Below are 26,266 nucleotides of genomic sequence, written 5' to 3' on the forward strand. Positions count from 1 at the left end.
GACTTTCCGTACCCACAATGCCCAGCAGGTAGGAGGCCCCCAGACACATATTCCTTGAGCCGGGCTCAATCTCTTCGGCTGGCAGGTGAAGCCTGCCATGAAGCTGGCATGAGCTGCCGGGTGAAGCCAGCTCAGTCCCTGAGCACCTTTCATACTCTGGGTGACCTATTTGTAGCCTTATGCTGCACCCCAGCAATCCCCCGGTCTAGTGACTTTTGCTATTTCATAGAGAAGGGATGAGACTCGTCCAAGGTCACATAGCACACACAGGGTTTGAGATATCTGCTTTGGGTTTGGGTACCTGTTGGGGGTTGGCTGGAGACAGGTTGGACACACCCAGGGAAGCCCTGGGCTCCAGGGGTTCCAATCTGCATTCTGATCGCTCGGAGTTCTAGTGTCTCCGTCCATAGATGGAGAGGAAAACACCTGAAAGTGTTGTTGAGAGAATGCGGGGCACACAAACCCGTCTTGCACCGTGTGGCATGAGGCCAGCCCACAGCAACAGCTGTGCGAGCTCCAGGGCTGCTTTCTTTTCTAGTGTGTTCGTGTGTCTGAAGTGGATGGAACACTGCCCGGGCTCCATTGCCTGGCTTCCTACCAGTTGTGTGATACTGGGAGAAAGAGCATTCTTAAATTGTTTACATTTTTAACTTTAAAACAACTGTTTTATTCTAATTAACTATTATGTTCAAATTCTACTTATTTATTTACTTATCTATTTATTTATTTTGAGGCAGGGTTTTCAAGTCCAAGCTGGGCCCAAACTCACTATGCAGCTGAGGATGGCTTTGAACTTCTGATCCTCCAACTGCCACCTCCCAAGTGCTGGGATTACAGCACACCACCTGGTTTATGTGGTGCTAGGGATCCTGTCCAGAGCTTCGTGTAAGCTAGGTAAGAATTCTGCCAACTGATCGCCTGCATTTTTAACTCCCTCCTTTATCATAACAACTTTAAAAGCTAGGCCTACCAGCACAGGCCTGACATTGAAGCTGCATGGGAAGCTAAAGCCAGAGAGGTAAGACCTTGAAGCCAGCCTGGGCTACAACAGTGAGTTTAAGGGTAGTCTGGGCAACTTAGTAAGCTTCTGGTTCAAAATTTAAGAAGCAGAAAGAAGATCAGGGGTGTAGCTCAGCAGGAAAACTTGCCTAGCAAATATGAAGCCCTGGGTTTCATCTCTAGTACCAGAAAATAAATAAATAATAAATAAATAAAATAAAAGCAGATGTATGCTGGTAAAATTTTGGATGTAGAAGGATGAAGTGGAAATAGAGTCTACATCATAATTTCATCTCCCAGAGACAGCTACCCAGAACTTCTGTTTTGCCACCTGCCCATCACGGACACAGGTTGTGCACACACCTTTAAGGCTTCAGTGACCCCAACCGCTGGGCCTCGAGAGCAGTGACTGGGACTTGACCCCTTTCAGCCTGCTCAAGCAGGAGAAGGATGGCCCCTTCACTCACCATGTACAGGAGGAACGGCCAGCTCACCAGATGCCTGGCGATGTTCTCGCCTGTCATTTTCTCATGACTGTTGGGTGCAAAAGTCACTAGCAGGTAGGTGCCCACGATCGCCAAACCGCAGCCAACAAAGGACAAGACATAGCGCCCTGTGGGAGGCAGAGACAGTAGTCAGAGGTCCAAGCACGAGCCAGGTGCATAGGGGGCCCACAGCAAGTCAGGACAGCCTATGCGCTGGCTAGTTAGTTTTATGTCAACTTGACACAAGCTGGAGTCATCTGAAATGAGGGCACATCAACTGAGAAAAACGCTTCCAGAAGATCTGGCTGTAGACAAGCCTGTAGCGCATTTCCTTAATTACTGACTGATGAGGGAGGGCCCAGCCCATTGTGGGTGGGGCCATCCCTGGGCTGGTAGTTCCGGGTTCTATAAGAAAGCTGACTAAACAAGCCTTGGGGAGCACACCAGTAAGTAGCACCCCTCTATTGCCTCTGCCTCAGCTCCTGCCTACGGGCTCCTGTCCTTCCTCTGGGTTCCTGTCCTGACTTCCTTCAGTGAAAGACTAAGGATGTGGCTGCATAAGGCAAATAAACCCTTTGCTTCCTAACTGGTTTTCAGTCATGGTGTTTCATTATAGCAACAGGAAGAAACTTTAACAAAGACAGCCTGTGTCAGGCACCTGGCATGGCTTATAGTTTCGATTGTTCCTTACTTCCAAAGAATAACCTCACAATGTCTTCTTTTACAATTTATTTACATATTTTTGTGTGAGTGTTCTTCCCTGCATGAGTGTGTACTAAAGAGCGCCTGGGGCCTCTGGAGGCTGGGAGCATTAGATCCCCTGAAACCGGAGTTACAAAGGTGTGAGCCACCATGCAGGTGATTGACCCAAGGTCCTCTGCAAGAACACCACGTGCTCTTAACCACCCAGCCACCTCTCCAGATCCCCTTAGTGTGTGTGTTTGATTGTTTGCTTACTTACTTATTTGAACAATTTTATAACTTTTTAAAAAATCTGTTTTAGTTGTGTGGGTGTTTTGCCTGCATAGAGGTGGCTGTGAGCTGTCATGTGGGTGCTGAGAACCAACCGCTTGTCCTCTGCAAGAGCAGCCAGTGCTCTTAACCACTGAGCCATCTTTCCAGCCCCTTGTTTTAGGATTTATTTTTATGTATGTGTATGCGTGCGTGTGTATAATGCCACCTGTATGAAGCCACAGGTCTGTGACATCATGCTGGGGGGGAGGGGCATCAAAGCGTATTCACACATGCTTATCATGAACTCTGTGCACGGTCTCCCCCTCAAACGTCGTCCTAAAAAATCTTAACAAGACCAACTGCGGTGGCGCACGCCTCCAAGCCCAGAACTTGGGAAGCAGAGGCGGGAGGGCTGTATAGATTATGCTTCGGTGGACAGTCCTGTCTGTGTGCAGCTGCACTAGGCATAAAATAGGCAGTGGAACCCTGGACTACCAGGTAGGTGACATTTGCTTTGAGGTCACCATGACATTCGTTCAGCCCCAAAGGGGTCCCGACCCATGGGTTGAGAACGCTCGTGTCAGGGCTCTGTGCTCTTGGTAACACTTAGTATTTTGCCGCCATTCTGGGAGAGGACTATGTCCCACTTTTTGTTTTTTCAGTCCTGGGATAGGAACCCAGAACTTTGAACACTGGGCCCTTCTCCCACCCACTGGGCCACACCCCGAGGCCTCGCACTGCAGGTCAACGTACATTTTACAGGGAAGTCTCAAACCTAGGTTTGACATTTCAAGCTGAAAAGGAAATGAAACTTCCAAAGCAAACTTCACAGCCCAGCCTGGTTAACTTTTAAGGATGACTCCGTCCTTCTCCAACCTACTTGCAGGGAACAGACTCAATGCTGTTGTTACTCTGTTCAGGGCCCGGCCTGCCGGGGACCTTTGGGACCCAGGACAGGCTGGAGAGCAAGAGACCTACGCCTCTCCCCTGGTGTCCTGTCCCACTCTGCACCACCCCCTTCAGCATGATGGCGCGTAGCCCTCCATGCGTCTGGTGCTCCCCGCCTCTGGCTCTGCCAGTCACTGGTCCCCCAGACAGGAAATTGATTTCTTCCCCAGAGCATCTGCGCCTGCCGCTCTGAGTGGCACAGCCTGCCCAAAGGCCTGGTACCGCATTCTAGTGTCACCCGAGGCTGGGACTGTAGATCACATCTTCAGAAAGTCCTTGCCAGTCTGGGCACAGTGTCTCCATCTCCCCCCGCCCCCCGGGTAGGAAGCATTCTGTTTATTCCGAAGCACTTCCTATGCCCCACAATTATTTAGCTGTGGCTTACTGTAACCCTCCAGAACATGCTGTACTCAAACTGGACTACAGTCTCCACGAGAGCAGCATTCCACCGTCCTGCCATACTCTACAACAGTGTGACCTCTCCCCATGCCCCTGGCTTCCAGTGGAGGGACCTCAATTAATGTAACACCAACGCCCCTTGATCTTTCTAAGTTCGTTAGCATTATCTATATAAAAAATATTAAACATGGGGTCTTGGATCTTTTTCTCCCGTGTGTGCCTCTAGATAATGTGATGTGCTAATGCCTTTACTCTGTAAACCTAGATGTTTCGGGGTGGAGGGGGGCACCAGGTCTAGCTGAGCTTGGGGGAAATCTCTGGGGGGACTATGAGCTGGTTCACTGGGCTTGCACACTCAAATTCGGCCTTGATTCACAATGAAGCAGACTTTCTGGCCTCTGTGGCTTTAAAACTCAGTCAGGGAAGGGGTGTGCCTGCCATTAGTGTTTCTAAAACTCCAACAGCAGAGGCTCAATCAACATTGACTGACGGGAATGAAGGGATGCTCATTTCCAATGGCCACAGACAAATCTGGTGCGCAGCCAGGCTTGGGGCGCCTAACATTCACCCCAGGAACGTGGAACCCAGAGGAGCTGGGAGGTGGAGGTGGAGGTGGAGGAGGTGGGAGGTGGAGTGTCTCTCCATGGGGCAGGGCGGGGCGGGGCGGGGGAGGGGGGTGCTTGCTCCGGCAGAGACTTACTCACAAAGTCCTTAGGTTTCCATTTTTCTTTGATGAATATGATCCCAATGATGGCGCTCGCTGGAAAAAGCCAAGCACAGAGAAGAGAAGAGAGGCTGCTGCCAGGCAGAGGGCGTCTCTTACCCACGCTCTCTGGATGGGCGGCTCATTTGCACAGAGCCTCTTTCTTGCACATCTTCTCTACCCTCCTCACCTCCCCAGCCCAGGATGGGTCCACAGACCCCACTGAAAACTACCCCCTCTCTGAATCATAAGGACAATTAAATAAGATTCTATACGCAAATCATTTGGCATACAATAAATGCTCATAGAGAAACGATTCTTGTTGTTGAAGGACCTGGAACACTGACGGAAGGCTCACAGGTGGCCGAAGGATGAGCTGTTACCGTGTTCAGTACATCTCCGTTTGGGTGGCCTCTGAAGCTCAAAGGGCCCCCTAGCCTCTGGGAGCTCACTCCCACACACTAATCTTGCCATGATTCACCTTACTTATTTATTATGGCACTGGAGATCAAATGAGGGCTCGGTACCAACCAGGCCATTCCTCTGCATCTGCAGCTCTCAGCCTATAGGTCTGAAGAATTTGGTTACTTATCAAAATCAAAGGCTACTATTTTCACAGTGTTGGTCACTCAGTCACTTACGACTCACTGTGAATGAAGATTACAAGAGGTCTTTGGAGACCCAAGCAGTGGCAGAGCAGAGACAAGGATGTAAATCTAGCTATCAGTGGGGCTGGCTGGTGGCCTGAATCATGCTGGAAGTAATCCAGAAGAGGACAGGGGAGGGTGGAGATGGCCAAAGGATTTGCCTTAACTGGAGACATTCAAACCACTTTATGAAACAAACAAACAAAAACACTAGGAAAAGAAAAATGCTGGCTCAGCCTAGTAGCTAAGCAGCAAAGCACTTTCCCAGCATGCACAGGGTCTGGAATTCATTGTCAACATTTAACAGAAGGTACAGGGTGGAAAAAAACTCAGCTCTACTTATGTACATTGCCAGGTAACCAGCCTGGCTCAACAATGGCAGGTTCTTCTAACAGCAATTTGGAAACCAATCAAGGTACAAATTCTTATAATTTCTTATAATTGGTAGTAGCTCCAAGCAGGGCACAGAAACCTGAGGTCTCACCTAGGCTGGCTGGAAGGAAAGTTGCGATTGATTAATGTTGTCTGACCCAAGCCCAGGAGGGGCAGTTCACAGGCCCTCCCTGCAGTGAGGAGGACCTTTGAATTCAGAGACAGGCAAGATACCACGATTCCATGCTTTCCTGAGAGCAGGGGAGAGCCAGGCTGGCCTTGAACTCACAGAGATCCAACCTGCCTCTGCCTCCCAAGTGCTGGGATTAAAGGCGTGCGCCACAATGGCTGGCCCTAAGAGTGCTTTTTAATGTGAGTGCTCTGAGCCTCGTGGTGGCACTTGGGCCACACAGACCATGGGTCCTGGGAGAAGAGAAGGTTGGGGCTTACCTATCACGGAGACGGCACTGAGGGGCACAATGAGGGACAGTGGGGCAAAGGCGTAGGAGGCAAACACGCCCAGCTCCCCCAGCAGCAGCAGGAGCAGCCCTAGCCACCATGTCTTGGTCTTGAAGTAGGCCCGGGGGTCCTTGGAGCCTGCCAGGCGGATGTGGCAATATTTCTAGAAGTCCAAGAAGAAATGCCATTTGACCAGATGTTTGGAGAGAATGAAAGGCACCGATGAAGGAATCCAAGCTGACACTCTACTTTTAGAAACCATACTTGTGGGCCTGGGTGTGGTTTGGGGGAGATGTGGGTCAGACTTTCAAATGAATATTTCTTTGTGTGTGTGAGAGAAAGAAAGAGAGAGAGAAGGAGGGAGGGAGGGAAGGAGGGGGGATGGACAGAAAAAATAATCTTTCACCTTGGTTCAATCCTTCACCTTAAAAAAAAAAAAGATTTATTTACTTATTATGTATACAATGTTCTGCCTGCACATACACCTGCATGCCAGAAGAGGGCACTAGAGTTCATCATAGATGGTTGTGTGCCATGATAAGGTTGCTGGGAATTGAACTCAGGACCTCTGGAAGAATGGCCAGTGCTCTTAACCTCTGAGCCATCTCTCCAGTCCCCCTCACCTTGGTTTTTGAGACAGTGACTCAGTGGCCTGGACACAACAAGTAGACTAGGCTGGCTTACCAGCAAGCTCTATTGATTCACATGTCTGTAGATTACAGATGCATGCTACCACAATGGGCTGTTTTTATATAGGTTCTGGGGATTGAACTCAGGTCCTCATGCTTGCAAGGCAGGGACTTTACTCATCAAGCTATCTCTCCAGCCCATCTCCATCTGTCTGTCTGTCTGTCTCTGTCTCTCTTTGAGACACTGTTTCATGTAGCCCGAGATGGTCTTGAAATTTCAGCTGTCAGGGCTGGAGAGATTATACATGCTGCTCTTACAGAGAACCTGGGTTTAGTTCCCAGCACCCACACGGTGGCTTACAACCATCCATAACTCCAGTTCCAAGGGGTACAGCCCCCCTCTTCTGACAGCCACAGACACCAGACACACACGTGATACATGAACACACAGACAGACAGAACACTCCCGTGCACAAAAATCAAATATATAAATCTAAGAAAAGAGAAGAGAAATTGCAGTCTTCCTGCCCCTGCCTCTTGGGTGCTGGGATTCCAGGCATCTGCCACCGTGCCTGGCTTAGAAACAGGCATCCCTAATGCACTCCACAGGCGAAAAGGCAGTCTGCTGTATTTACAAACACCTGCTTTGGCTGGGCCCTTGGGTTGGCCATCTCTTGGCGGCCATCCCCAGAAATCCCCACATGCAGATGCTTGGAGAGCCACAACCTCTTGCAGAAGGGCGGCAGCTGCTGCTTGGTGGCCGTGTGGTATTGGAGGGCCTGCTCTTCTGGAGCAGCTAAGTGGCCCCAGTGTGCACTACTGTTCTGTTCTTCTGGAAATATGAATTTGGGACACAGAAACCGAGACTGTAACTGAAGAAGATGGAAAGAAGGACTTGGGGGCTCCAGGCTCCAGGGTACCAGGAGAGGCAGGTCTGAAGAGAAGAAAATGAAGTGGACGGACAGCTCGGACTCCACGTGGCTGAAACAGTATGCTGCTGAGGAGCACGGGGCTCCTGTGCCTTTTGGTATAACAGACCTATGCCTGCACCAAAAGTAGGCAGCTCAGGGACCCTAGAGGCAGGGTGCATTATGGGATTTCTAAGGGTTAGTAGTGCCAGGTATATCCCTTGGTTTCTGAGAAGCAGCACCTGAGACAGAGACTTGGGAATTGGCAGTTTATGTGGGAGGGGATTCCAGAAGGTACAAGTGAGGGAGGAGGGGGAGGCAGAACGGCTGATCAATGTGACTCCTGCTGCCACCAACCAAAGTGGCCACCAGCCTGGGGATGCTCCTGTCCCCTGGGGCACAGGTGCACCAGTTCCCCGGGACCCCAGGGGAAGCTTGGCAAGCTGCCGGGTTGCTCCACAGCATGGCTGTGGTCACCATCTGGCCAGGCGCTGTGGGGGCACTCTACAGAAACTCTGCAGCCTCCCTCCTGGAGACTCGCAGCATCGACAGTGTGGGAATCAGAGCTGAAAGCGATGGCTCCTTGATGACCCCAGCAGCAGGGAGAGACAAGACCGGGACCTGTCATTAGCATGCCACTCCACAGCTTGAGAGACGGGCAGGGGTGATGGCACTATGGGTGATGTGTCTGCCGTGCAAGTGTGAGGACCCGAGTCTGGATCCCCACCATCCGTGTGAAAAACCAGGCGAGGCAGTGGGTGCCTGTAACCCAGAACTGGGGGAGACAGGAAGCGGCTTGCTGGCCAGCTGGTCTCGCTATCACTGAGCTCCGGGCTCAGTGACAGACCTTGTCTCCACAAAATTAGGTGGCTGTGCATGACGGCACAGGCCTGTGATCCCAGCACTTGGGGAGGCAGAGGCAGGTGGATCTCTGTGAGTTCGAGGCCGGCCTGGTCTACAAAGTGAGTCCAGGGAAGGCTACAAAGAGAAACCCTGTCTCTCAAAAAACCAAACAAACAAAAAAAAAAAAAAAAAAGAAAAAAAGAAAATACTGTGAGGCTGGAGACGACTGAGTGGCTAGGGGTTAGAGCTGCTCTGCCAGAGGACCCGAGTTAGGGTCTTGCCATCTACATAAGGCACCCCACATAACTCAGCCCCAGGGCCCAGGATAATCTGATACCTCTGGTCTACACTCATGTGCACACACCCACACTCTGACACATATAATTCAAAGGAAAAACAACAACAACAACAAATTTTCGAAAAGAAAGAAAATGGAGTCAGTTGAGGAAGGCACCCACCATTGATCTCTGGTTTTCCGTATGCAGGCGGGCATACGTGCGCACAGACGAGTGCACACACACACACACCACACGTGCACGCAAGTAAAGAAAACTGGAGGTTCTGACCTATGGGAGCCTGGGGGGGGGGGGAGTAGGACAGAGGGTGTAGAGAGAGTCAGGGACTAGACAGGCCCCCCTCAGAGGACAGAGAGCAGACCTAGCTCACCCAACATGCCTCTGCCTGGCCCAGCGCTGGCATCTGAGACTCACCTGCAGGTTAAGCGCGATGCTGACCACGAGGTGCCCGAAAATCGCCAAGAGAGCGCCAATCAAGTTTTCCTAGAAGGAAGGGTCACAGAACAGGTGTGAGGGGCACAGTCTACCCCCTCAAACAAAACCAGAGTGAGGTCCACCCTCCCCAACCCCCTGAGGTTGGAATCCTGCTACCCAGGCGTCACCCAGCTGCCTTACAGGTTCACAGGGCACCGTCCTGAGTTGGCTACGTCCAGAAACCACCACCTTTGGGTGTCCTTGTCCTGGTGACCTACCCGAGCAAGCCTAAACCCACCCAGCTGGCCCCTGAGATCCACTGAGCTGCAACCGTCCTGCACAGAAAGGCAGTGTGGAGAAACCAGTGCGGATGAGAGAAATGCAGGCTGGGCTCCAACCATCACCCTCTTGCCAAGGGAGCCTTATCATCCTCCGAGTATTCAACAGGAACCTCTCAACCAGCCAGCTTCTGTGGGGACTTTTCAGTTATTTAATTGATGAAAAACTCACTGATTACGTCACTCTAGCGATAAGTTGGCATGGTATTCTTTTTAAATTAAAAAAAAAATATCATCATATACTTCTTGTAGAAGAATTAGGAAATGCAGGTGATAAAAATGACAGTAAGAGCAGGGTGCCATGGCCGCACCTGTAATCCCAGCATTTAGGAGGTATAGCGAGGAGGGTCAAGAGTTCAAGGTCATTCTTATGGGATGTTATCTCAAACAAAAAACCGAAACAAAATAACAACAACAAAAGCAACCCTCAAACCCTGGGGCTGGAGAGACACTCCGTGGTTAACAATGCATATTTTTCTCCCAGAGGACCCGTCCAGCATCGCCGCTCACCGTTGCCTGCAGCTCTACATCCAGGGGGTTTGAAGCCTCTCCCCTCCCCCCAGCTTATGTGCACACGTCTGTGTTCCTGAGGCATACTGAATTCCTCAAAGTTTGAAAGGCCAGCGCATACCTGGCCACCCAAGCTACAGCCCTATCCCCCTACGGCCATCTTACATCTTCATGTACGTTCGTGTACACGAATGCTTTCCCTGAATGCATGCATGCCTAGTGCTTGCACGGGCAAGAGGGGGGCGCTGGATCTCCAGGAACTAGAGCTGCAGACAGCTGTGAGTCGCCACGTGGGTGCCGGGAACCAAACCCAGGTCGTCTGCAGGAATAAGTGTTCTTAATTGCCGAGCTGCCTCCCCAGCCCCCGTATCTGAGGGAACGTGGTGGTTCCATATGGCTCGACTTGTCACTGAGTCTCTATCACTTGCACACAGAAACCACACTGTCTTCTGATGCCTCGGGGGCTCAAGGAACCAGGCTGCTCAGAAGGTACTCGTTCAGGCCAACTGGAGGCTGAGAGCTAAAGTAGGGAAAAGCCCCCCGCCACGAAGACGAGCCAGCGCCATCTCGGGGAGGGCTGACGAGACGTGAAGACTAGGAAACTCACGGGGAGGAACGGGTATCAGCAGCCCAGGCCTCTCACAGTTAAGGGCTCCCTGGGTCAGGGTGCTCACACACGATGGGAGGCGCTCTCTACGCATCCCCTCCGGGCCATGAGCAGCCCTAGGAGAGTGAGGTGCGGTGGACACACCTGTGATGTCAGCACTGGGGAAGTGAGCCGTCTTTGGTTACACAGTGAGTCTGTGACCAGCTTGGTTACACAGTGAGTCTGTGAGTGTGTGCTCCATAGCAAGACCTTGTCCGCTTGTCCACGGGGCTGGAGCGATGGCTCGGTGGGTCAGAGCACTTAGGGCTCTTGCAGAAGGCCCAGGTTTGATTCCCAGCACCTCACGTGGCAGTTTGCAAACTTGTAACTCTAGTTCTGGGGATTGGACACTTCTCTGAGGGCTCCTGAGAACACACAGTACACAGATATACACTCAGCCAGGCAGGCAGGTGGGCAGGAGGCAGGCAGACAGACGACAGACAGACCCCCACACATATACATACAGACACAAACACACATTCAGATGTGCCTGCATGCGTGCGCGCGCGCGCACACACACACACACACACACACACACACACACACACACACACAATACAAAACAAAACACCCCAGAGCAAACTAAACCAAACCAAATTCCCCAAATTAACCAAACAGCAAACGCCCCCAAATGGTCCTGAGAGGTGGTGTTGCCATGGAGTCTCTTCTCAGCAACAGAGCCAGAAGCTCAGGGATGAGTAAGATGAACCTTAAGAGAAGTGATGCGAACCGAACTGCCAGGGTACAGACTGGAGGGTCCAGAAAAGAAGCGTGACCTCTGACCTCTTTACAGTGCTCCAGGGTGCTCTCCAGGGAGTCTATTCAGAAGGTGAAAAGTAACTAGGGGTGGGGGTGGGGCGCTGTGAAAGCACTCCTCTTGGTGCTGGCGGCAGAGTTTGCTCAGCAAAGCCGTTTGCGAGGCAGTTGATCTTACCGTCTAATAGCCGGTTACAGACAGACGCGGTGAGCAAGGGCAGACATCAGTCACGCCCTGGGATCTGAGTGTCTCCAAGGGCCTCGAAGCACTAATTATGCCCCCTGAACCCTTGCGAAGCGGTGTGTGCGTGTGAAGTGGTGGCATGGACAGCTGCCACCACCCAGGGGTTCCACAGTTTAAACACACATCCGCCAGCTGCCCTTGGGGCTTGGCACGCGGACATTCAGAGCCAGGGAGGATCTTCCGACCTCAGAGCTTGGAGACAGGCCTCCAGTTCCGGAGGCATGGCCAGGGGCATCCCGCCTGTCTCCCCGGCAGCCTCCTCGCTGGAGGGCCAGCCTCCTGCGAGAACGTCCTCCTGGGGAACAGCGACGTGAGACCATCAGGATGACTACCGCCGACTCTTAGGAAGGTGGCATACTGATGTGCCCCTTGATGTGCAAAGGGGAGCAAGCAAGTCCTAGCTGAGGGATGTGTGGGCCAAACTGCCCGGTGGGAGCTCAGGCCTTACCTGGGCCATCTGGAGGGGCGTGGTTTGAGGCTGCACTGCATCCAGTCCTCACCAGTCCCCCCGCTCCCCAGCAGAGAGTGGAGGTGACAGGATGAGTTGGCAAACACTGCCAGGCACTGGTTTTCACGGAGACGTTACTTGAGGAGGCTCAAGACCAGGCCAGAGGTACAGAGCATAGCCATGGGTGGTCAGCAGGGCCTAGCTCAGGCCAGAACACTTGCCCCACTGTAATTTTGGCGTGAGGAGTAATAACGGGTCTTACGTTTAGGATAACCAAGTACCACCTACTGGAGACACCTGCAGAATGAAAGGGGACCCCCACTCAGGCGGCATAAGCCAGGATTCCAGGTCACCCCGTCAGTAAGGTCTCTGGGCCACAGTGTCCTCTGAGTGAAGCTTGGAAAGGCTCCGCTGGGCAGGGGCAGTGGGATTTCAAACTGCTTCCTGTCACAGCTGTGAGCTCCCCGAAACCTCAGTAAAAGGGAGACGGTGGAGAGGCCAAAGGTACCTCTATGCTCTTGTCTGGATTCAGGGCAGCAGAGCTGGGTGGGGGTCCTGCCTCTGCCACTTCTTTGCTGTGTGACTCTGGGTGGGGGGTTACCTTGAGTCTCTGGGCCTCTCAGCCTTCAGGTTTTACAACAAAAGCTGATTATAACCCTGCCCCCTGCCATGGTTATGTTCCATCAAAGAGAGCTCACGTGATATAGTAAATCCTAAAGTGATTCTAGTAATTCCTATGGTTTGGCTTCATGTCTTTTATTTTTTTTTTTAAAAGACAGTGTCTCCTGTAGGAGACTGGTCTCAAACTGGCTGGCCTCAAACTCGTTATGTAGCTGAGGATGACCCAGTCCTCCTTAACTGCACTCGCTGCCCATGAGTATGCCATCACGCCTGACTCCTACGACTCATCTTTGCTATCATTCTAACTAGCGCTGGCTCTCCCCACCCTTCTGAAACTGGTATTTTCCTAATCTCAAACTGTTTTCTTTGTTTTTATCCCCTATGACTCTGAAAGAAAATGAAGTGTTTCCAGAAAGGAGCTGCAGCCGGGAAGCAAGCCCTGTGCGCGGATGCTGGCCTCCAAGTGAGTCAGCTCCCTGTGCCCTTGCTCTGCTCCCAACAGCCTCCATTTAATACCACCACCGTCGAAGTCACCACTCGGCATTCAAACTCATCTCCCACAGTGCTTTGGGAGCTTGTAAGCAGGTAAGGCTCAGCCTTGCATCCCGGCTGGCTGCGGGTGGCTGGCATTCTAAAGAACGCGCTCCGGCGAACCAGGCTCTGCCATGCCTGTACTTGGCTTCAGGCCACCTCCCTGACACTGTCTTTAACAGGTGAGGCATTACCTGCCTGAGACAGCCGTGCCCACACTCACCACCAGTGGCAGGAACAGAAGGAGCCTAGCAGAGCGCCTGGCACAATATGATGGCCAGGACCCCAGACCCCGGCAACGAGTAGATGATTCCAGTTCCGGCTTTATGAGTATATTGACCATGTGGCCTCAGGCAAATTCATGGACCTCTCTGTGCTGGTTTTCTTACAGGTAAACTAAGGTTATAACTGGCTCTTTGTCCTGGGGCCTTCGGGAGGATTAGTACAATCCCTCTGACACAGTCAACGCTCAATGCACATTAGCTGCTATTTCGACGCGTGTGGCACTGGCTGTTAATTGATGGGTAAAGGGTCTGTTTGCCCCACTGGGAAGTGTTGGAACAGGTGAGGGAGCTGAGTGGACGGGAGAGTTTCCTGGGCACAGAGGATGACTCACGGAGCCTCCTTCTGTGGATTCGGGCCATCCTCCTAACTACCCTACAGGGTGGACGCTGGCCTCACCTGCAGGGAGACTTTGTGAGTTTCCCAGGTTTTAACTCAAAGCTACCTGCCTGTCCATCTGAGTCCAAAGCTCAAGGCCTCAGCACTCTGCTCTGCCACCTCTCTACTGTAGTCTTCCCTTGCTCCTTAAAGCGGGGAGTCTCACTAAGTAGCTCTGGTTGGCCTGGAACCCACAGAAATCCACCTGCCTCTGCCTCCCAAGTCCTGGGATTAAAGACGTGTCACTTTTTTTTTTTTTCTTAATGACAGGTCCCTGTGGAGACATAGTTTCCAAATCTCTCTCTGGGAGCCCAGGAAGCTGCATCTCATTCCTCCACAGAGCTGTCCTGCCTGACAGGCTGCCTCCCCTGGGGCTGTCCGGTAAACAGTAGCCTCCAGGGTTCCATCCTAGGTCTGCTGGACCAGGGTATGCAGAGGGAGAGCAAGGGGGGAGGGTACAGGCAGAGAGCTGTGTTCAAGGCTGAGACAGAGCTCCAGGCATGGTGGTAATCAGCTTCCAGGACGGGGGACCATCCCCAACTACTCTACCCTTTCATATGACAGAGACAGAAACAGAGGCTCTGGGAGATAGGCCTGACTTATCTGAGATCAAATGCCAGGCTGAGCCGGTTTCCAGGCCTCCTGATCTGCATGTAAGATACTCTACCCATCACCAACCCTTCCTCCAAGAGTGCAGCTGTGGCCACGAGGGGAGGTGGGAAGGACAGCCTTCCGTGGAAAGAAGATTAAAGAGCAAGAAAAGCATGCCACCTTGGCTTTGACATAGAGTGGAGCTTCCTGGGTGGGATGGATTCATGGAGGAGTGTCGGAGCCAGCCCCTGCTCTATCTACGGTGACCCTGATTCCAGGCATACCTTCAGGGCTCACATATGTGTGCGGTCAGCATCCCTGATTGCATGGAATTAACATGAAGTCCTTTCATTCTCCTTGTGTCTCTCTGCCTGGCACCTCCTTTGGCCTACAGGGTGACGGGAGTGTATTAAAGCAGAGCGGGCACTGGCTGAGGGGCCAGGATGCCAGTGAGGTGGCTAGGAGCATGGTACCATTTAGCTTCAAGCCTCAGTTTCCTTGTCCCCAGGGTGGGGAGGAAAATGCTGATAGCAGCCACCTGCTGGAAGCTACTTGCCGTATGTGAGTCACGTATGTGAGTCACTGTTCCAAGCGTCATGCGGCCGAATTCATTTGCACCTCCTAACTGCCATGAGGCAGGCTTTACTGTCACCCCACTTTACAGATGAGGAAAAATGTACCCACTCTGGGTACATTTGGGACTGGGCCCACATGGGGAAAGAGGGAAAGCTCAACACAAGTTGATTATTATCACCACCCGGAGCTAATGATAGTCACAGTTTCTCCTATCAGTGTGCCATGTGATCTCAAGTGTGTCACTTCCCACCATTCGGCCCCACTTCCCCAACCCTCACCTAACACAGCCAGGGTGTGTCAGGTGAGGTAATCGCTAAATCTCCTTCAGCCCAGAATGTTACCAGTCTTGGCTGTGAGGGCTATTAAAAAAAAAAAAAAAGTTGTTATGTAATTGTATGTGTGTTATGTGTCCACCTGAGCGCATGGATGGGCACCACACGCATGCAGAGGCCGGGGAAGGTCGGAGGGGGGGGGGTTGGAGGCCCTGACCTGCCCTGTGGGTACTAAGGCTGCGTCCTCTACAAGAGCAGATAGCACTGAGCCGTCTCACCTGGGAAGAGTGGCAGTGAAGGGCTGGCCAGCTTGGTTGGCCTGTGGGCTCACCTGTTCATTGGTGTGGGAAGGACTGTCCACGGCGGGCGGCGCCATTTTGGTCCCACGGAAAGGGAGAAAGCGAGCTGAGCACTAGCACACACACTTTGTTCTCGGGTCCTGACTGTGGCTGCCTCGTGACCAGCTCCCTCAGGTCCCTGCCACTGTTACGGCTTCAATGGGCCGTATTGTATTTGGAACGACCTGAGTGCCCATCAGACGGGAATCCCTCATGCAGCTTCCCACACAGCAGCTCAACAGGCGTGCACTTGGAATCGTGCTTTGGGGGAAGTAATCCATCGTCAGTGCACGGGAGGAGTAGTCTGCTAGGAAGGTGAACCGAAACAACCAAGAACCAAAACCCTCTGAACAACGTGGCACCAAATCTTTAGATGGCACGAACAGAGAGGCTCTTCAACTAAAACCCAAATCTTCCAAATCAGAGAGATGGCTCAGTGGGTAAGAGCACAACAGTGCCCTTTCAGAGGACCTGGGTTTGCTTCCTAGCACCCACAGGCTGGCTCACAACCGTCTGTAACTCCAGATCCAGAGGAAACACCTTCTCATCTCCCTGAGCATAGTGCATAGACATATATATAAAACAAATCTTAAAAAACCAAACAAACCCCATGTCTCCTAACTGGAAGTGTACCAACCCCCTTTTTTGTTTGTTTGTTTTTTTGAGAGAGTTTCCCTGTGTAGCCTTGGCTGTCCTGGACTCACTTTGTAGACCAACCAGGCTGCCCTTGAACTCACAGTGATCCGCCTTCCTCTGCCTCCCGGAGTGCTGGGATTACAGGTGTGGACCACTGTGCCTGGCTAAGTGTACCCACTTTTTAACTCATTTAAGATACATCTCTACCTCTGTATTTTTAAACATTTATATTTATTTAATTAATGTCATTTCTGTGTGTGTGTGTGTGTGTGTGTGTGTGTGTGTGTGTGTGTCAGAGGTCAACCTCCAGAGTTTCCATTGCTCTCCATCTTATTTATTGAAAGGGTTTTTTTGCTTGAATTCACAGCTGGCAGATCTGGCCAGTCTAGCTAGCCAGCTTGTTAAAGGGATTCCCCCATCTCTGCCTCTTCTGTGCTAGGGTTATAGAGAGCCTGCCAGAACTGCTTGGCACCTATGTTGGTGCTGTGGACGCAAACTCTGGTCCTCTCATGTCCCGTGGAGCACTTCACTGGCTGAGCCATCCCCCAGCCCTATTTCTATCTGAGAGAGTGTATCTTTTCTCTTGATTCCGTGTCGTTCTGGGTATGTGGAGGGCCTGTCTCTGAGAGTGATGGGCATACGGACCCTGGGCACACTGGTGAGGCCATTGGGCTCCTGTGCCCCTCTTGTTAGAAAACCCACAACATTCCCGAAGGAAACTGAAGCACTTGCCTTGTAGGAGAAGGAGGCCTCACTGCCGCTGCTCAGGCTGGTGGAGGTGGCGCTGCTGGTGGGCGGGAGTGGCTGCAGCTGCAGGCCTGCGCTGTGGGCTCCGTCCTCCATGGCTGTCTAGTGGGACATCGTGCCTGGCCTGGCTGGGAACACGAGCTGCTGCTAGGCAGGGCGTGAACGGGAAGCCATCTCTCCCAGCGTTCACCTCATTCCAGAGCCCCACCTCGCTCTCTCCCTTCCTCAGTCGGATGAGTTCTCTGGCTTCTTTTGGTTGATTTACAGCCTTCTCCTCAGCATCCCTGAGAAAGAGGCGGCTTGTGTGTCTCTCCCAAGCAGATGGGTGGGGGCGTGTCTCCTGACTCTGGCCAAGCTCTGGGTGCTGGAGAAGGACATAAAAAATGCATGTGCGTGAGACACAGCACCCACCTTCATTGCCGGAGAAGGCTCCTCCCACAAAGTATGACTGGCCATGCAAAAGGAGATCAGGCAGGCGTGATTATCAGGCTTTTGACCTCCTTAATAGGGAGGGCTCCCTAAAGAGCTTTATTCCTGGGCCTTAGACCTCCCATTTCCTCTCCTCCTCCTCTTCCTTCCTCCAACTACACCCTAAGTTAAACTTCTTTCCCCCTAGAAGATAGAGGACAAGAAAGGATACCACTTCTCCAGGTCTCCAAAATCAGTCAACAAACAGATGCCATGGGCATCAAATAGGAATCATCATCAGGTTGGCAGCACATGCTTGAAATCCCAGCACTCGGGAGGCTGAGGGCTGAGGCTGGACCACAGGATGGCCTGAGCTATCTATCTATCTATCTATCTATCTATCTATCTATCTATCTATCTGTCTATGAGACCTTGTCTTAGAGCAAACCAACCCAATAAACAACAATAAAAACTCAAAGCAACCACCAAATCACGGGGTTGTCAACTTAGAAAAGAACGAGGAGAAAATCCCGGCAGGGGGGAGGGAAGAACACTGTCCTGGGAGGTGAGACCTGCTACCCTGGTCAGGTTGGCTCTGGGTGACTCAGCGTCTCATGTGTGAAGTGTGGACAGTGATGTGGCTTTGAGCAGAAACGGGGATGACAATTGTCGGTTAGCTTCGTTGGATTACTGTTTTCAGCGTTTCTCAAGCTTTTCTCCCAAACAGAGAAGAGAATGTCTGTACTTAGGGCTCGCGGTTGGAACCTTACCACCACACTAAAAGGCTCTGTGAAGTCTTCTTATGCAAAACAACAACAACAAACAAACAGCAGGGAGAGGTGGCACACACCTGTAATCCCAGGACTCAGGGAAGCAGAGGCTACCCGGTCTACAAACTGAGTCTAGGACAGCCAAGGTTACACAGAGAAACCCTGTCTTAAAAAAAAAAAAAAAGAATCAAACATACAAAATAACACCTCCCAAGGCACCAAACAAAATCAACCTGTTTATTGTGTTATAATCATTATGCTATATTTAATACATATTATACATTATAATCATCAATGTATGATTGTTATGGACATGTGAGTGTTTATAGAGGTTGTAAGAGTCTGTTCTCTCCTCCCACAGCAGGTTTCAGGGATCGAACTCAGGATGTCAGGTTGAGCTTGACAAGTGTTTTCATCTGCTGAGCCATCTCACTGGCCCCTTAACACGTTTTGGATTGCTTTCGATCTGCTGTGTTCTACCTTGGGTACTTCAGCCAGGTTATTCAGCTTTTGAGCCAGTTTCCTTAGCCATAAAGTATGGATTCCATGAGCTGCAGTAGAAATCTGGTGGAATATACCCAGTATAACTTTATTTCGTTTTTAATTTCTAAAAATATGTATTTTTTAAAAATTCTGTGTCTGTGGGGTATGACATGGCGCCTGTGCAGAAGTCAGGGGCTTTGTGGAGACAGTTCTTTCCATCCTACACATTGGTCCCTGGGATCAAACACAACTCATCAAAGCTTAGCAGCAAGCACCCTGACACCACTAAGCCATCTTGCAGGCCCACTCTCCAAATTAACCCTGTAGTTTATTGTGCATATGTGTTCTTATCTCCCAAGGACCCACCCAAGAGAGTAGGTGGCCCAAGTTTCAAAAGCTTCACAGCCCATAGTTTCTAGTTCCTTCTGCCCTGTGTTTCCACACCTAGGAATGCCACTAGCATGCACTGATGTCACAGGACAGACCTCATGCCCAGCACTTAGGAGATGCCAAATGCAGGCTTAGTCCAGGGCAGCCATGAAAACCTCTCTGCCCAGGCTGCGCCTCATTGAAGGGCCTTTAAATCATTGATGCTGCTGCTTTTATTTGAGACGGTATTCCTGCTCTCCTCATGCTTCTTACCCGTAAGGCGTGACGAATATAGGATTGACTGGGAATGGTAATTTTCTGGGAAGACTGGGAGGGCATAATTACTCTTCAGATTGCATGTGTGTGAAAGCAACGCTGCCTCAAACATCTGCAGCTCTGTCTTGACTTCGTTAAGACGAGGGCAGGCTAGGGGGCCTTCTAACTTGGGAGGGACCCAGGGCTGCTTCCAGCCTGGAGTTGAAGGGGCCCTGGATTGAAGGCACCTGCCAGGTCCCCTGCTTTGGCAGGCAACCGAGATCTGAGGCTGGTAAGGTGACTTGCATATATACCCACTGCTGACGGAATGTAAAGCCCCTGGTACACTGTGGTTAAAATTAAGAGGAAAAAAAAAAGCCTTACTCAAGACTCACGGCCACAAACAGATAGACCCAGCCCCACCCACAGGATGTCAGAGAAAGCAAACAGGCCTTGGGAACCAGCTGGGGAGGACAGCAGGAATTTAGGCTGGGTAACCTTCTCCAAGCTAGCTGGTGCTCTCTCCTTCTCTCTCTCTCTCTCTCTCTCTCTCTCTCTCTCTCTCTCTCTTTCTCTCTCTCTCTCTCTCTCTGTGTGTGTGTGTGTGTGTGTGTGTGTGTATGTAGTTCATTGGCTATTTAAACAGCAGCTTGAGCTTCCCTGTCTACCTGGGCAACCGCCAGAACTCTGAATGCACAGAGACATAGAGAATAAGGTCTCCCTGGGCTGGCGCACTGGACCGTGCAAGTTGCACTCCCTTGTAAAGCTCACACTTTGGCCTGGTGATGGCTTATTGTTATGTCCAAGAGGCACACAGCCAACTCGGTGTTGACAGTCGTCACAGCTCATGGTCACTGACCCAAGAAAGGAAAGAGGAGGATTCACAAAGTGCCTGCTTCCACTCCAATCCCCTTGCCTCATCTAAGTGAATTACTCACATTAATCCCACCGAGCAAGTTTTCCAGAGAGAGTAACCGAGCCTCGCGGCCATGAAATTGGCTGTAACTGAAAACAAGGGTGTGTGTGTGTGTGTGTGTGTGTGTGTGTGTGTGCGCGCGCGCGCGCGTGCATGGAGGTCTTCTCACCACCTGACGATTCAGTTTGACAAGAGAACGTCGGTTTCATGCTAAGCTTTCCCTTCCCGGGGCTTCCGAGCGCGGAATGGTGACGTTCTCGGGTCCTTTCCCACTGAGCTGGACGTTCGATCGCCCGGGGAGACACACCTCGGTTCCAGTACCGAGCACACTGGCACCCCCATCCACCTGCGAGCTGCACCGGCTGTTTCCAGCATGCTGGAAGCCGGCAGCGCCTTCCACTTCCTCATCTGGTAACGCCCAGCATCACCTTCATTAAGGCAAACCGGTGCCCACCCTCCTTGAAAATACAGAAGAGAAAAGAAATCGGAGGCAACAGCACCCAAACTGACAAGACTGGCAACAGCAAGGGAGCCCGCATTTATCCTAGGGGGCAGCCAGAGCGCTAAAAATGCTTTTCCTAAACGAGCAAGCCTGAACTCAAGTCCCCCTTGCCTCGGTCTTGACCATGACTCACCCGCGCTCCTTCTACATCCACCTATCCCAGGTTCCGGAGACGCGTCCGGGACACTCGTGCCATCCCCAGGCACAGCCTCTTGGACGTCTTCCCAGCTCCGAGTTGCCAAGGTGGGGGGGAGGGGGGGGGAGGCTGCAGTGTTTTGCTTTCAAAGGTCGCGACTTGATTTGCTCCCCTGCCTGCCAGTCCCAAGCTGGCGGAGCCTCAACGCAGGCGAGTGGCTGTCGGGAGGGGAATGGGCGGGACATCCTGAAAGCGTTGGCTGCGCGGCCAAGCTCGCTTGAAGCGTAGGGGCGCGACCTGGCGCTCACCTGGACGAGGCCCCTCTAGCGGCCGAAGGGAGAACCAGCCCGGCGGTGGGTTGAGCAGCCCGCTGGGCGTCCCCCGCTAACAGCCGCTGACGGGCCGGGGCGGTGGCCCCGCTGCCGCTTCCACCAGGGAGCATCCTCGTGGAGCCCTGACGTGCCTCGGGGACCGTGTGAGCCCCCACACCCTGCGCCTGCGTCCACCTGTGGGCTCTGTTGCGTCTTGCTCTCACCGCACGCCTGCAGCTCAGCAGCCCAGCAGCCCCCAAGGCTGTCGGTCAACCCGGTCCCTCGCTGCCGTCCCCCAGGGGTTCAGCTGTGACCCAGAACCTGCGCGTGCGGTTTCCCTGCACTCGCTACTCGGTCCAGAGCCTCACAGCGACCTCTGCGGGAGACGTGGAGGCCCCACAGGTTTTACGAGGAAATGACATTGAGGTGACCTCAGCGACGGCAAGGGGCTCAGGTGTGGGCCGGGGCGGCTGGGAGGGGCCGTATAAGAGAGGATGGAGTTGCCATATTGCTTTATGGAAGATGCCTAAGGATCAGCGGGGCTGGCGCGGGTTTTTTTTTTTTTTTTTTTTTCCTTGAGGCGTGGGTGGCAGGAACTGTGATCGGAGGAGGAATGCGCCGGAGACAGTTGGTAAGAGGCATAGCCCATCTCCAGCCGGGCTGCGAAGGGGTGCTGCGGCTGCGGTGAAACGGGTGAGGCGCTCTCGGAGCACTGTGCAGTTGCCCTGACGGAGCTCTGTCATCAACTTTTCCTGCCCTCGCACTTAGGGCGTGGGCGGAGACACGTGCTCAGGTTTATTCCTTGGGTAGGATTTTCTGAATGAGCAAAATTTCCAGGCTTTTGGTTTGTCCTGTGAGCTTTAAGGAGTAGCAACAACCACAAGAAAAAGCCAACCCCCAGAAACAAAAACCATAATAGCTCCTCCACAGCTCCCGGCATAGTCAGCCCAAACCCCAAATTCTGGTAGCGTCTCGGCTTGGTTTTGAGATGGCTATAACGATTGGTCAACAGCTTTTCACGTTAAAGAAACAGAGAACGCCATTGGCTAAAGATGCTGCCCGCCGCTGGACTCCGGAATGTTAGGCCAGTGGTTGCCATAGCGACTGGGTAAACGGAGAGGCTAGATTAGGTAGACGCCAGCTCCTGTCCCTGAGGTCATGAGGACTACTCAGGGCACTCCATGGGACACCCACTGAGACCGCCGGACCCGGGTGCGTACGCAATCTCTGTGCCCAGCTGGGTGGCGCCTCGAGGGCAGCGCCACTTGGGGCAGCGGTGGGGTCGCTGTGTGGTCAGCGAACCCATCTGAAAAGCGCTGCTAACTGTGGTCTGCCTCCCGTTGGACCCTGTGAGAGGACTGGACATCTAACGCCCCTTGCTTCAGTCTTTGAGGGGCCACCGGGACGCGGCGGCGGTGGACCCTCTTGTCCACTTGGGTCTTCCTCAGCAAGTCTTCCTTAGTCCGGGCCTCTTTTTGGCCGTCTAGAAAATTGAAAGCGTGAGACTGAAATCTCGGGGCCACTAACTCAAGTCTACATTTCCATCTAGGCCTCCGACACACCCCCACCAAGCCAAATACCTAACGGTCGTTCCCCTGAGGCTTTGGAAAGTCTTCTGAGTCTCATGTGTCCCCCCACTTCCCTCCAGGAGGGATGTTCCGAATTGGATTTAATCAGTTTAGAGTCTAGGCACCTGTCACTCACGACCCATCAGGTGCAGGAGGCTCACCAGGGCGGCAGGTGTGCACCTGTTTAGAAGCAAGCTTTAGCAAGATTGACATTTGTTCCCTTTTGGTGGTAGAATAGTGCATTGTTTGACGTTTCTATAATTTCTTAAATTGTTTCAAAAAATTAATAATTTGCATAAGAAGCATAATTTAAAAAAAACTCTTATGCTTTCTTTTTTTTAAAAAAGATAGGGCCACTATGTAGTCCTGGAATGCTCTATGCAGATCAGGCTGGCCTCAGACTCACAGAGGTCTATCTGCCTCTGCTTCCTGACTGCTGGCATTGAAATGACTAAACCACCACTCCACAATTATTCTTGTTGTCATTTTTTAAAATTAATTTTTGTTTATGTTTCTGAATATTTTATCTGCACGCACATCCCTACACCATGTCCATGCCTGGTGCCTGTGGAGGTCATAAGAGGGCATCGGATCCTAGGACCGGAGTTACAAATAGTTGTGAACCTCCATGTGAATGCTTGGAATTGAACCCAGGTCCTCTGGGGAAAAAAAAACAGCCTCTTAACCACCAGGCAGTCTCTCCCAGCACTGTCATTTTGGCTTTGGAGACAGGGTGTTGACATTCAGCCCAGGCTGGCCTAGAACTCAGTGTGGAATCAGTGTGAACTTCTGATCCTCTACTTCCTGAGTGCTCAGATTATAATATTGCTGCTGCGGACCAAAACGGGGCTTTGTGCTGGTCAGACGGCACTCTGCCAAACGAGCCACATTCCCAGCGTTCTCCAGCAGCGGCTTCACCAGAGGTCAGGCTGAAAATGGCTCTTATGAAACAGCAAGGTCGCACTGCAGCGGGGCAAGTGATCACTGGCTGCTTTTGGAGACACTGAGAGACGCTGTTCTCTGGTGGTTATTGATGGTTGCTTCGAAATACCTTAATGGTTTAAAGCTGTTGTGCCCCATGATCGTATTAAATGTTGACAATCTTAGATGATCGGAAAAGCCTACAAATCGCTGCTGTGAAGATGAATTCGGCAAGGAACACCCCATTGAGGAAGAAAGGTCTAGGTGGATTGTTGACTCAGTGCTCACTTCATCAGTATTTAGAGCCAGTGTGAGTTCCTTAGGGAGAACAGGTAAAGTGAATCCTGAGTGCGCTCATGAAAAATTAACCGCTTTGGAGATGAAACTGTGTTCATGCTATTGACAACAGAAACAGAAACAAAACCAAGACAGGCCCAGCTACCCAGATTAGAGAAGGCAGCAGGCACACGGTAATGCCGCTGGCGGATGTGCAGCTCGCTCTGGGCTGCACCGCAGGCGGGGAGGGGAACGCTAGCTTTCTGAAGTGCAGTAGACACTGTATCTTGGATGCCCCCAAAGCCTGTTTGTTGAGAGCTTGCTCCCGGGCCTTTGGTGGTATTAGGGGTTGTGGGACCTTCAGAAGGTAGGGCCTAGTGGAAGAAATTGGGTCTCAGGGCGTGTGCTCTTGAAGGAGATGTTGGGACCCAGCCCTTTTCTGTTTTAACTTTGCTTTCTGGATGCTGTGCTGTGAAGGAGACCCTTTCTACTGGGTTGTGTTCCTGGTGTCGTGTACGGCACGGTCACAGGCCCTGGGTAACAGGACCTGTGACTAGGGACTGAACCCCTTGAAACCATGAGCCAATACAAGTCTTTGGTGTTTTATTCCAGTGACAGAAGGCTACTTGCCAGGAGGACATGGAGGTCAGGGTTCAGGGAAGCCAAAGAATTTAGAATAGGATCTAAAATGCCAGGGCTACTGTCAAAACAAAGTATCGTATCTTAGTAGTGAAGATAAATTAAGCCCAGAATAAAGGCTGTTTTGAATCTTTCAAAGTTTGAAAGCTTGGAGGGATCAAATGAATAGGCAGTTACTAAAGAATAAGCCGGGGGGGGGGGGGGGGGGGCAAGCATGCAAGAATGGAAATCTCATCCTTTTTTGTACCCAGTACAAAGCTCCAGGAAAATGGACCCCAACCAGGACAGCAGTCCCAGCAATGACAAATATTGCAGAACCAGCAGGAAAGGACCCCCGAGCAGCCATTACCAGCCGGACAAAACTACTGTAGGAGGTGAAGGAGAGCTTGGTCACCATGAGGCTGGAGAGGAAGGCCTTTTTACAAACCAGGAAGAAAGGAAAAGATGCTGCCAGAGATGGGTTGGCTTTCTCCGCTGATTAAGGAATTAAAAGGCCATGGAAAAGTGTTACCAGGAGTCTTGGGGAGTCCCAGCAGAGCCTTATACGATACTGGAGAAGTCGGGGTCTCTTCCTGGGGTTCTCAGTGTCGTTAGTAAAAGAATTTAAGAATGAACAGAAACAGAAGCTCAGGGACAATGAACTAACTCAAACTGAAGCTTAGGGCAACAGATTAATTAGTTTGAAAGGAGAAGCCGACGGCAGGAGTGCTGGGAAGCCTGGCAGCTGCCGGGAAGGAAGGAGGAGAATGGAAGAAGAGGAGCTGGCACAGAGGTCAGCTACAAGGCAGGGACGGGACCTTTAGAATAAGATTAAGGAAGTTCAAAGCACTGGGGAGTTTAACAGTATCCTTGAGCCCTAGCCAGCATCTGAAAGAAAAATAAGTAGTTACGCTCAGGTGCTCAGAGCCAGCAAAACCCCATGGCAGCTGGGAGGACTGCTCAGGGCTGGGGGGTGACGGGGAAGCATCCTACCTCGTAATCCATCCCCTTCCTAGGGATGTCCCCTAGGCAGGTCCCAGACCTGATCCAGTTGATTAACCCTCAAGGGAGGAGACAAGAGCCTGTCTCACTAAGGGGTAGATTCCTTCTTTCCAAAGTGGCCATGCAGTGGACAGGTTGTCTAAAAGTTGGGAATCCCCGCTCTGGGGGAGATGGAAACACGAGGATCCCTGGGGCTCATTGGTCAGCAAGTCAAATGAGCCGGCTTCGGGTTCAGCATGAGACCCTGTCTCAAAAGACAAAGTGAGCAACTGAGGAACACATCCAATGTGAAGCTTCACAGTCACACATACACGTGAACACACACAGCATCTAGAAATGGAAAAAAAAAGTAACAATTAAAATGAAAACACAGATGAGACCATATCAGTGAGTCTGAAGCTAAAGCAATCCAGGCTGTGTGACGAGCAAGAGGTTAAACGAGGCTGACTTCAAAGACAGACTCTCAGCAACCTTTAGGAGAACACCAAGTGAACGAACACATGTACAACTGTCTCCCTGGAAAAAGAGAGAGCAGAAAAAAAAAAACTATTTGAAAAAGGAATGCAAAATGTTTTCAGAATCTGATGGAAACCATAAACCTACAGCTTTGGAAATGCAGCGAATCCCAAACATTAAAGAATACTGAAGAAAACCATGCCAAGCCATGAACAAAATCAGATCAACAAGGGGCAGAGGGGATCAGAGCTGCGGAAGGCAGAACAATGGGGGTGGGCGTGGGGGAGCTATGGAGGAAATGCCAT

General features: G+C 51.7%; 2 protein-coding genes across 8 annotated transcripts in view; one reads left to right on the forward strand and one right to left on the reverse strand.

Moving 5' to 3' along the window:
• Nipal3 (NIPA like domain containing 3) overlaps positions 1-20,905 on the reverse strand; it is a 37,768-nt gene extending 16,863 nt beyond the window's left edge. For 2 of the 7 annotated variants that reach the window (XM_055611047.1, XM_055611053.1), the window contains exons 1-6: positions 20,807-20,905; positions 16,956-17,334; positions 9,057-9,125; positions 5,958-6,129; positions 4,486-4,545; positions 1,467-1,612 (exon numbers count right to left, since the gene is read on the reverse strand). In XM_055611047.1, coding sequence (XP_055467022.1) covers positions 1,467-1,612; positions 4,486-4,545; positions 5,958-6,129; positions 9,057-9,125; positions 16,956-17,066 — 558 coding nt within the window. In that variant the 5' untranslated portion in view covers positions 17,067-17,334; positions 20,807-20,905. Of the gene's footprint in view, positions 1-1,466; positions 1,613-4,485; positions 4,546-5,957; positions 6,130-9,056; positions 9,126-16,955; positions 17,335-18,228; positions 18,315-20,343; positions 20,491-20,806 lie in introns of those variants that run through there. The other 5 variants (XM_055611051.1, XM_055611048.1, XM_055611049.1 and 2 more) reach the window with 5 other exon arrangements.
• Positions 20,906-21,118: 213 nt separating this feature from the next.
• Positions 21,119-26,266, forward strand: part of Stpg1 (sperm tail PG-rich repeat containing 1) — a 39,767-nt gene continuing 34,619 nt past the window's right edge. Inside the window, exon 1 of the mRNA XM_055611460.1 lies at positions 21,119-21,574. The gene's annotated coding sequence lies outside the window, so the exon portion shown is untranslated. The remainder of the gene's footprint in view (positions 21,575-26,266) is intronic.

Source organism: Psammomys obesus, unplaced genomic scaffold (assembly GCF_907164565.1).
Source record: "Psammomys obesus unplaced genomic scaffold, mPsaObe1.curated_primary_1811, whole genome shotgun sequence".
Taxonomy (NCBI): Eukaryota; Metazoa; Chordata; class Mammalia; order Rodentia; family Muridae; genus Psammomys; species Psammomys obesus.